At 49.0% G+C, this 11793-nt stretch overlaps 1 protein-coding gene and 1 pseudogene across 1 annotated transcript in view; one reads left to right on the top strand and one right to left on the bottom strand.

Annotated features, from left to right (window-relative positions):
• Positions 1 to 598: 598 nt before the first annotated feature.
• Positions 599 to 11793, bottom strand: part of LOC147635122 (peptide-N(4)-(N-acetyl-beta-glucosaminyl)asparagine amidase-like) — a 42002-nt gene continuing 30807 nt past the window's right edge. Inside the window, exons 4-10 of the mRNA XM_086804417.1 lie at positions 3363 to 3422; positions 3055 to 3142; positions 2183 to 2944; positions 2029 to 2089; positions 1400 to 1502; positions 1174 to 1311; positions 599 to 979 (exon numbers count right to left, since the gene is read on the bottom strand). Coding sequence (XP_086660543.1) covers positions 898 to 979; positions 1174 to 1311; positions 1400 to 1502; positions 2029 to 2089; positions 2183 to 2575 — 777 coding nt within the window. The 5' untranslated portion in view covers positions 2576 to 2944; positions 3055 to 3142; positions 3363 to 3422 and the 3' untranslated portion in view covers positions 599 to 897. The remainder of the gene's footprint in view (positions 980 to 1173; positions 1312 to 1399; positions 1503 to 2028; positions 2090 to 2182; positions 2945 to 3054; positions 3143 to 3362; positions 3423 to 11793) is intronic.
• Positions 3583 to 6087, top strand: LOC147635123 (uncharacterized; annotated as a pseudogene).

Here is an 11793-nt window from a genome sequence, read left to right as displayed (position 1 = left end):
GAATCCAGATAAAATAGCTACTGGGACAACGGGAGCAAAGGAAGGGGGGCAAAGGCGGGGAGCAGCTGGGGAAGCAAGGGCAAAGGGACAGTAGAGGGGCAGGTGGGGACTGAAGAAGACGGGGCGGGCAGCAAAGGGGGAGCGGGGCAGCAAAAGGGGGGCTGGCGGGGGCAGCTGAAGGGCAGGCAGGGCAGCAAAAGGGGGGCTGGCGGGGCCAGCAAAAGGGGCAGGCGGGGGGCAGCTGAAGGGCAGGCGGGGACTGAAAGGCTAGCGAAGGGCAGGCGGGGATTGAGGAAAGGCTAGCGAAGGCTGCAGAGGGACAGACGGGGGGTTGCAGAAGGGCAGGCAAAGGCAGCAGAGGCAGGCGGGAGCAGCAAAGGAGCAGGCGGAGGCAACAGAGGGCAGGCGGGGGCAGCAGCGCAGGTTCACGTCACTTCAGCACGTCAGTTCCAATCCCCAAAATTCAACAGAATGGCATTGAAAAATAGCAACTTCACCTCACCAGGTCTACACCACCAAATGTTGCATGGTTTTTCATGTGAAGTTAAAAAACACCAGGCACTTCCAGCAAAGATTTAAGGGCCAAAGCTAGCAGGGAAGAGAATCGAGCATAAAGATTATGTGCAATATTATGAAATAGCTGATAGCTTGTGCTGGTTATAAAATCTCCCTGCCCACTGCATGTTTGGACAGCCCCCAATAAAATGCAGCGGTACAGCTGACAGGTCAAAAGCCTATTGGTATGTAATGCCAGTTGCATTGCAAGCCTTTATTGTTCAGTCAATGCATCAATAGTATAAGATGATAATTCTGTGACGGTGCTGCCACCCTTGATCTCTTTAGTTGGTTTGTATACAATACAGAAGGAAATGGTTTGAAATCAGAGCAACAGCGACGCTACTTTCTTTTATAAAAGTCGATGCAGGACAGTTGTAGCCGTGACTGCGATGAGGAATCTCGAACAGCCAAAAATCTTAACCTAAAAAAAGAAAGGAAGGAAACAGAAATCCCAATTTCAATTAAAAAAAAACACTAGTTTTCGTTAGGTGTTGTTAACACAATGGAGTAGCCTCCAACCTCATAGTATGCTAAACGTGTGTGCATGCATGTGTTTTACTGTCTGGTCATTTAGTACAGTGTCACTACTACATGAGATCTAAAAGTCATATATACCTGAACGCATTGCACCTGATTCTTCTTTCCTGAAGAATTTTGAAGGATTTTCTCTCGTAGCGTCTGCTGAACAGCTGCGAATCGCGTGCATCGAGTACAGTCCATGTGCATCCGCTGTCATTGCTTCCCTCCAGCACCCTGTCAAGGCATGCAATGGCTCATCAGCTTCAATAAAATGCATCATCAAAAATATGACCATGCTTTTCAGTCAAAATTTGATCTATACCAATCCTTTGGGTCACGTTCTGGGCAGTCGTTGGCAGACATCAGTTCATAAACTGCCACCTCAGCTTCAACATTGCCTGGCAAGTAATACGTCAACCAGCCACCTATAAAACGAATGTACAGGTCAAATTCCTGCAGATTTATTTTCATTTGAAATTTTCTGGACCATGGTTTACTCTTCATACGTAGCATGGTCCAGAATTGTCAAAACTCTTGCCTAGTTGTAACGACGTACTGCCACAAAAAAAGCACTTTATCAAGGGGGTGCTAGTAAAAGGATGATGCTTGAGACAATTTGCTGCAGCTCTGCAGATAAACACTACCCCCCCCCCCCTTCCCCTTTTCTTGTTTGAGGTAGTTCCCTTCGAGAGCGGCCAGCCAGGGAGGAGACTACCCTCACCAATGTTTTTCCTCTATTGGAGGTTCTGAGCATGTACTTCAGCCTGTTGGCTGGTTTTTTATATAACCAATAGAAGGATCTATTTCCCAGTTTAAAAAAAGAAAACAAAAAAGCCAAAAATGCCATTGATCTCCAATGTATCAAGGGCTTCAGTGAAAGAGAGACTCATGAATGGAAATTTCAAAAACGGAGGAAAGGTGCAAGAACAGAAACAAATATGAGTTTGTTACCTTTGGCTCCATTGGGTTCTTCCCATTTTGTGGATTGCAGGCCATCAAAGGCCGAACTTGCCTTCAAAACAAATCCACTTGTTTCACTTAGCAAGCAACTGAAAGGAAGAAAAGAGAAATAAAGCAGAGGTAAAAACAGGCAACATTTACATACAATGCCTAAAGGTGTTTCCTCTCCACTTGCTCGAGTCCATGCACCAGACAGCCTCTCATTTTTAGAAAGAAATGTCCACCGCTCAAGTACAGAGTCAAGCCCCTGACTGTTCTTTGTTGCACCTATCATTCTTTCTAAGTTCTCGAGCACAACAGGGAGAGCTAAAGCCGTTTCAATAGGATTTAAAGAAGATAAAGAAATTCCCCCACTTTCATTTCCCCTCTGCGCCAACCCAAGAGCTTGGAACAACCGCTGCAACGTATCAGTATCAAAGGCGGCCACCAGTGGAGACACTTCCAACTGCAAGCTAATTTGGACTTTCCGTGTTTTGTACGGAGCTTCTTTGAGCTTCTTGAGCATACTAAGCAAAGCCTCAACTATGCCGTCCAGCATATGCACTGATGAATCCTTTCTACAAATTGTATTGAGCTCTCCGAGAGCCCCAAAAACCTTGCTGACATGATCATCCACACATGGCCGCTTGGGGCCTGCATTGTTTACTGAATCAAGGGGCAAAGTGGAGCTGCCGAATTCACCTCGGGCTTTGCGCCACTCTTCTGTACCAGTCAGCCTGCCAGGTAATGCTTCCAATGCTCCTTCATATTTGTGGTGAGGTTTGCTAAGCTCATCAGCTTCCTTTTCATCACGTACTCTCAGTTGTTCCAGATACTCTAGTGAAAACGTGCTTCTTAGCTGGGATGTCAAACGAGCAATAATCTCTGAAACATTCTGTTCTGAGGTAATGGTTCGCCGAAGCCGTACCTTAAGTTTACAATCAGAATATCCAAAATTTCGCTTCTCTTAGTGTGTCCATTAAACCAAAAAATTTGATATGGCAGGTGAATTGTTTGACAGCTCAAATAAATATATACCTCTTCCCACTTCTTGGTATAACGCTTTGTAACATCGAACACTCCATCTTTAGAGAAAGCAATCAAGTAATTCAGCCTTTTCCCCCATCTATCAAGAGAAGGAATACAAAACCATCATTAAACCCACAATAATTTAACCACAATGTGCTTTAAGGATAGGCTCAAAGAACCTGATCAAGCGTGCTCATGCGGATGTGCACAACACGCGCGCACGCGCGCGCGCACACACACACACATGAAGGACAAGATATCGTCGAGATTGTCAAGGGCCCTAATAATTGATCCACAATACAAAAGGACAAGTGTACCCTTTTTCATATAGTAAAGGCTTGTCAAAGGCCCCTTCACAAGGATCCAGGTGTATCCACCTGTAAGAAAACATGTGTCAAACAATTGAAGGCAAAAAGTTAACAAACGCCACAGTTCAAGTAAAGCATTCAAACCTATGATACAGCTCTACTTTTACTCCGGCGCCTCACTTCTAAGAGAGCCCCCCTAACACGTCCATGTGAAGCCCCCCATATTCAGATGTTGAAAGAGACACAGATGCAACAACAGGAAATGCTAGAGGCTGCCCCAGTGATAGGGGAACTCCGAGCAGAAATGGAAGCCCTAAAGGCTTCGATCAAGGACCAGATAGTGGAGGAATGGGAACTAAATATTGAGGAGGGTCTAAGGACGGACTTGAAGCAGTTGAAAGCTGTGAGTGATAAGCTGCGGGAAGAACTGCAGACCACTAAGAAAGATTGGGTGGAGGTGGTGAAGAAGCACAAACCCCCACAGAGCATCATACATGAGACTCTCGAGGAGGAGAAACGCAGGAAGGATAGGGCCCTCCATGTGGGAGTGAGGGGGCTACAAGCGGGGGCTTCCCCAAGGAGGATGCCATGATGCTTTACCAGATGCTAGGAGTGGACGGGATCGCCCCCCGCCTTTGCGGATACATGGGGGGCAGGCAAGGATATGACACAACAGTGGCCCCTCATCATTAGAATTCCTAATGCCACTGGTAGACATGCCTTCTAAGACAGGCGGGCTGCCCTCAAGGGCACACAAGTGTAAATGGGAGATGATCTCACCCTAGCACAGGTGGCACACCGGCATGAGGCGATGGTAACAGCTCATGAGGCCTGTAGAGTAGGCAAGTGGGCTATCTACAAAGACAGTAGGGTTCATTATCACTGAGCGCCATCCCAAATAGGGATGTGGGGTCTATGAGACCAAACACCTAAGGTTAGCACTATGGAACAGCAATGGCATGATGTGGTCGAATCTAGGAGGTTTGAGCAAGATTCTCAAAGGAAAGGATGTCATTTTCTATACAGAGACTCATGAGAGCCTTGAGAGGGGCTTCGGGTATGAGTGGGAGTCACCTTTCCGAGGCGAGACCCACACATTAGGAGGAGTACGTGGCTCTAGAGGGGTAGCTGTCCTTTTTAGATCCCATCTTTGACAGATTCTCAGCATCGTCCGGAAGGACAAGGATGCACGGTATGTTTGGGTGCGGCTACAACTTAGTAGTGCCAAAGTCATCCACATTGCTGTGCTTTATTTTGCACCACACCACTCCCCTTACACCACATAGCATGGCCAGTCACCGTACTTACCATTATATGGGGATATTATGGAGTTCTCACAGCTGGGGGAAGTCCTCCTGCTCGAGGACTTCAACGCCAGGACGAGAAGTTAGCAGGTCCCACTACTCGATATGGATGACCCTATCAGACTACAGGAGCTGGACATCACTGACACGGCTGTAGAGATCATCACAAGACTGTGAGGAGGTCACATTGTTTCCCCGTCGCCCTCTGCTCTGGGCGCCGCCCATCGCCCCCTGTTTCGCCTCACCTGTTGTGCCCAGCACACCCCACCATCTCTCTCTTTTTCCCTCTCTCCGTTCGCCGCCCGCTGTTCGCTACTGATCGTAGACGTTGTTCGCCTCGCTACTGCCGCCCGCTAGCCCCTCCGCCAAACTGCCCTGCTCGCGCTATGCTGGCCCATCTGCTTGTCCGCTAGCCCATCCGGCTCAGTTTTCCCACCCACCCTTCCTCAGGCCCCCAAGGCAGCAACATAACTCTCTCTCTCTCTCTCTCTCTCTCTCTCTCCTCCCTGCCTGTGGGAAGGGCTGCAGAGTAATCTCGTGGAATGGCCCCGAGTCTCCAAGAGAAGCTCAAGGCCCTCAAGACGGCAATGAAGGCACTAATCAAGGAGAACAAGATGACATCCGATTCCAACCTCAATGAGGTGGAGAACAAACTACACCGGCACATCATGGCCCTCGAAGCACGGGTCACAGACCTTGAACAAGAGAACACAGCACTCAAGGAGGAGGTGAGTGAATTGAAAGTAGAACTGGTAGCCGTCAAGAACACCGAGAAGGAAGAAAGGGAGATCAATGACAACACTCTCACGGCCATCAAAGAAGAGATCACAAAGGACATGGAGGGAAAACTCGAAGCCAAGCAGTAAGGATGGGTTGAGGTGGTGAAGAAGAACATCCGTAAAGAAGTGAGGGAGGAGACTCAAAGGGAAGAACACCAAATCATTCACACCACCATTGAGGAGCAGAAGATGAGGCATGCCCGCCGCCTCAACATTCGAGTAACAGGTATAGCCGAGACACCCGACTCCACTCCCGAGAAAGATGGACAGCTTCTATGCATGAAGCTCGGCTACAGGGAAGAGGAACCTCTCCCCTTCACCAAAGCATGGAGAGCCGGGAAAGACTCAACACGCAAGCGAGCCCTCATCCTACAGTTTGCAGGAGAAACGGAGAGGGTCACCTTCATGAGGAAGAGGGTAATTCTACGAGGATTACAAGGAGATCGCATCTATTTGGATGACGACCTTACAAGGCTGCAGATAGAACATAGGAAAACATGCATGCCGAGAGCCCTGCAAGCTCGGAAAGAGGGCAAGAGAGCATTCTATCGCGATGGCCGTGTCATCATTGATGGCAAGGCCACCGATTAGCGCCAGGCGGCCTATGGGACACCGGCTATGGAGGATCCAAATTCACAGATACAGATAGCAGTTTGGAACTGCAATGGAGCACTTTGAACACATCCTCGGAGGATGGAGGAGGTCATGGAGGGATGGGACATCATACTACTTACAAAGATGCACCAGAGCCCAGAGAGGGGGCTACCCAAAGTAGAGGGCTATCAGTGGGAGTTTACATACAGGGGGACCACACGGCAGAGCACATCGAGAGGATCTGGAGGTATAGCCGTACTCTTCAAGCGAGAGCTACAAGAGCGCCTACAGGTGGTAGCACGTCACCAGGAGGCTAGATACATGTGGATTAGACTGCAACTCTCAGCAGACATGGTGTTATACATTGCTGTATGCTACTTCTCTCCTAGAGGATCGAGATATGCCATGACAGTAGAGGATGAGAGTAGAGGCGGGGAGGAGGACACAGGGCCATTGGGAGAGTCACCATATGCAGCCCTTTCAGATGAGATCATACACTACTCCAACCTGGGGGAAGTCCTCCTTATGGGGGACTTCAATGCACGGACACAGAGCCGACAGTGCGATATTTATGATTTCGAGCACCCCGAGGTGATGCACACACTAGAGGTGGAGGACACGGGAGCTTGCAGGGTGTCAAAGGACATGGGGCCGGATAACACCAGATATGGTCATCACTTATTTGAGTTGGGAGCGCGACACCATCTCGTTATTTATAACGGGATGAGATAGTGGCAGGATTCAGGAGCACTGACATGCTTTCCACGATCAGGGGGGGTAGCACAGTGAACTACATCATGGGGTCCATGGAGACCACACAGGCAGTGACGTCTTTCACCATCCCCCCGTCCTATTGGTGCGGATCACACGTACCTCTTACTGTCACTGGCGAGCTCCACACCAGCACCCACACAGCCCACACAGGCATCGCATACAACTTTCTACTTCACCCATGACTTGGCAGACATATATGAGCATCATGTATATGATGGGCTATTCCAGATGGATCCCCTATCACCTCTAGACACACTCACCACCCAGCCGTCATCTCTACTACATATGGCTGCCACCCGTAGCTTCCCCCATCATACACACATTGCACACACAGATAGATCTGGGAGCATGCCCCAGAATCGATGGTATGATGATGAGTGCAGAGAGCTATATAGACACCTCCGTGCCCAGAGAGCACTGGGGACCATTACACAGAGACAGGCGAGCCGACAGATGAGAATCCTCACACGCCGTAAGAGGCGTGCATATGAGGAGGCACAGTATTGGGATATATACCACCTACTCATGAGCAGAGATGCAGCCACTGCATGGCGCAAGATGAGAGAGCCTCGCCTCGTACCCCGATTGAGGATCCACACACATGGCACACATATGCAAAGAGCCTCTACCATATCCCTCAGTAGCTGCCCATACCATAGCCACAGGAATCCCGCCCTACCACCTCTACTTTCTTTACCGCCTCGATGGTAGAGAGAGCTATCCGCCGGTTACAGCATGGGAGATCGGCTGACCACACAAGTATACAGAGTGAGCATCTTATTTATGCAGCCGACACACTGAGACCCTTTGTTGCTCACCTCTTTAATAGGGCACTACTGGAGGGCCTACCAGCTGAGTGGACTATGCACACCATCGTGCCTCTCCACAAAGCGGGAGACATGCTAGACCCCAGCAACTACAGACTATCATGATTGGTCATACGTTGGCCAAACTTTATGGCGCAGTGCTCGAGGCAAAGTTGAGCTCATATGGAAAGAAGGAGGGACTGCGAGCACCAGGGTAGGCTGGATTCCGACGAGCTTTCTCCACTATTGAGCATATATTCACTCTGAGATGTCTGATTGACCAGGCTAGGGCGCGGGAGAAGAGATTATACTGCTGCTTTGTGGATTTCCGTAAAGCATTTGTCACGGTGCCACGAGAGAGACTCTTCCAGCGCCTACAATCATTGGGGATCCCATCAGAGATGGTTTGGGGCATCTATGCTTTATATGAGCAGGTCTTCGGGCGCATACGATGCCCCGAGTGGCTATCTGATGTTATTGCTAGCACATAGGTGTGAAGCAAGGATGCCCACTCTCTCTTACACTATTTGGGCTATACATCGATGAGGTGGCTGACTTCATTGGTCATGGTGGTGGGGACAGGGTAGACATCTCAGGTACCACAGTCCACATTATGCTATATGCAAATGATATTATTCTAGTCTCTGAGTCGCGGATGGGACTACAGCACCATCTCCATGCACTCGATGACTTCTGCACACAAAGGGGGCTTACAGTGAACCTTCGAAAAACCAAGGCCATGATTTTCCACACCTCAGGGCCGGTTCAACCACAGGCCATCTTCACACTAGCAAGAGGACAGGTAGAGGTGGTAGACTCAAATGTGTACCTGGGGATTACATTTACGACTCAAATGTGTACCTGGGGATTACATTTACGACTCCACCAGGAAGATTTACTATGGCAGAGGAAGTCACGGATAGACTCACACGAGGGTATGCAGCTCTGGCCATGCTAGAGAGACAGTGTCACCAGGGGCACTTCCAGGAGCCGCGCACGAAGGGGTGGTTGTTTGACACACTAGTCACCCCTGCTTTGATGTATGCTGCAGCAGTATGGGCACCTGGGCTCGCCACCTCCGCATGGTCTCAGATAGAGAGGCCTCAGATTCTCATGCTCTCACGGATGATCCGCAACAAACCCTCCGTCCCACATGACATTGTCCGGACGGAGTTTGCTGCACCTCCTATGCTAGTAGAGGCCCTCTTCCAGACGATTTGCTTCATACAGAGGATCAGAGATATGCCATCAGATCGACTCTCACATAGAGCTTTTGAGGCGTCCAGGCAACTCGCAGAGAGTGGAGATAGGAGATCATGGTATTCACAGATGATATAGTGGCTCACTGAGCATGGTCTTGACATGCACCACACATCCATCTCTCTCACAGTGAGAGGAACAGAGTCCTTCGGCAAGATTTATGGCAGCGATACACTCAAGAGACTTGGATTACAACCAGTCAGCCTCTACCGCCGAAGATGCTATACTACAGAGATCAGTTTATGCGTATCTCAGCGGATGGATTCATACAGAGACCTGGATACATGGATGTGTACATGCCTCACAGTGCCCGAGTTGTGATTGGCCAGCTCAGAGTGTCATAACACCAGCTTGAGATTGAGGCAGGTAGGGCAGCACGGATCCCCAGAGCAGAGAGGATATGCAGACTATGCCAAGAGGAGGTTGAGAGTGAGGAACATTATGTATGCAGATGCACAGCATATAGTGTCATTAGAGAGAGATACACCACCATCTTCAGTGGACATCCCTCACTCCGCCAGATCATGGAGTCCGCACACCAGCGCAGATTTGGCCAGTTCTTGCTAGAGACAGCACCACAGAGAGAGACTGCTACGGACTCATATCACAGGGAGAGGTGGGCGACAGCTCCAGCTCACTGATTTCTTCCAGAGATCTATCCTGACACAGGAGGGGGTTACACTTCAGCGCGCTGCGGACCTCCGAGCCAGACGGAGATCGAGAGCACCAGGCTACCAGACTCCTAGACTACATCAGAGGGAGATCACAGAGATACGGGCTCGACATCAGCACCATATCCAAGAGCGGCTACCTCACTTACACTCACACCCGGAGATCATGCTCCGAGGTATTTTTGCCTCGCCATCGCCTATGTATCACATATTAGGCCCCCATTATGGTACTCGTTGGAGCTAGACAGATCTGCATTGCATTCTTGTATACCCTGCGCATATAGGTTGCATACTGAGCCTCTAGTAGTAGTGCTCCATCCATCACACCCCCCCACTAGCTCAGTACTTTCATAGTTTATTTCATGTTCATTTTCTCCTTTTTTTTTCTGGACATCGAGAAGACATTGATTTGTCTCATAGGTCGAGTTCGGCCTCTAGTAGACGTTAATACAGCTTTCTCTCTCTCTCTTTTTTTTTCGTGAAATGGTGTTTTATATTATTATGTAAAAATGTACATCAGCCACATGGCTCACACAGAACCTATGGCCCCAAAAAAACCGCCCACAAAAGATCCTCTAAAGGATCATGACCATGTAAACCTGTACACTAATAAGAAAGCCTCCTAGCCAAATAAGCATCAAAGATGAGCCAACCGAGCCGCCGTAGACCATAACGAAATAACATCTACATCCAGTAGCTGAGCTGAGCTGAGAGAAGAAAACTGCCAAAGCAGCAAACCGCGGATACGTAGAATGTGCCCATGTATTCCAGACAAGGAATCAAAGATGAACCCATTCCGTGTAGTCCAAATATGCCAAAGTCCTGTCCATCTAAGGAAATGGAATATCACAAGGTGACTGTCCGAAGTAATGACTTGAGGACAAATCCCAAATATCCACTGATGAGCCGAAACAGTAGACCTCTCTACTGCCTCCCAAACGCGAGAGACAAAAGACCAAATCTGACGGGCCACTGGACAACTCATGAACAGATGCATAACTGTTTCAGTGCATGTCATGCAGAAGAAGCAAGAGGCCATTGTAATTTTACGACGGCTGAGCTGATCCCGTGTAGGTAACCCTCCCACCAACATCCTCCAAATGAAAACCTTACCTTGGTAAGGGAGTTGAGACTGCCAACCACGCATAAGAGTTTTCTGCCACCATGATTTAGACTTGTGCAATCCCCACACCTTATTGGCCTTGGCTGAAACCCAATCTTTCTCTGATACGAGCTTATGATAGACCTGGTTAGCTGAAAGTGATATCAAGTCACCAGATTTACATAGTGCCCAATCAAGCCAAGGCTGGTCTGCAGATGGCCGAGGCAATGGAGTAACAGGCTCAACTGCATGCATGATGTCAACCCATAGTGGCTGAAATGTCCGAGGAACCCTATAGTGTTGCCGAATACGATGAAACGAATATGGCCTATCACGACCAGGTATCACAGCATCTCGGATTCTAACCAAGCCTAACCTCACCATGCGGTTGAGTCGTATGAGTGAAGCATCTCTGTCTGGCCAAACAATGACACGCGACTCCACAAATGTTTCGAACTGCAAAGAGTTCAAAAGTAGTCTTTCATGACCAGGATGCCACCGAGCCAATAGTAGAACTTCATGCAAAGAAAGGAGAATATGCGATAAAATGTGAGATGAGCGAATACGGACAGGATGAGCCGCATTCACAATGTCCCACCGTGAAGCCTGCACACGTGTCCGTCCATGTGACAATCCCTCCAACTCAATCAAGTCACGAGCCATGAATACCCAAGACTGCTCCTGCAAACACATATCCTGAAAAAGCACCCACCTACGCGCCACCATATGCAAGCGGACATCCAGTAAAGCAGCCCCACCCATTCTTTTGGGCGTCGTAATGTGATTCCAAGCTATCCATGTTTGACCCATAATATTTCCTTGCCTCTTCCACAGCATAAACCGAATGGGAGCAACCAAACGGAGAAGAGATTTATGCGTCCAAGGTAGCAAAGGCAAAAAATAGGAAATCATGCTAAGCATAATAACCTGAGCTACCTTACCCCTCACGTGCATAGGCCACCCTTGAGCTTTCCAATACACAAATTTATCCGAGATCCGAGCAGAAATCCAAGCAAGAAGCGCTTGGGGGTCCACATCCACACCCACCGGATACCCAAGATGACGAACAATGTCTCCTGTATGCACCACACGGCCTTGCCACCCTAATGCCTCAAGATCAAATTCCGTGCATACAATGAGGGCTGATTTT

This window comes from Cibotium barometz, chromosome 10 (assembly GCF_041138505.1).
Source record: "Cibotium barometz isolate CiBa-2024 chromosome 10, ASM4113850v1, whole genome shotgun sequence".
NCBI classification, from domain to species: domain Eukaryota; kingdom Viridiplantae; phylum Streptophyta; class Polypodiopsida; order Cyatheales; family Cibotiaceae; genus Cibotium; species Cibotium barometz.
The sequence above is the reverse complement of the archived record's forward strand: the minus strand, read 5'-3'. Positions and strand labels throughout refer to the sequence as shown.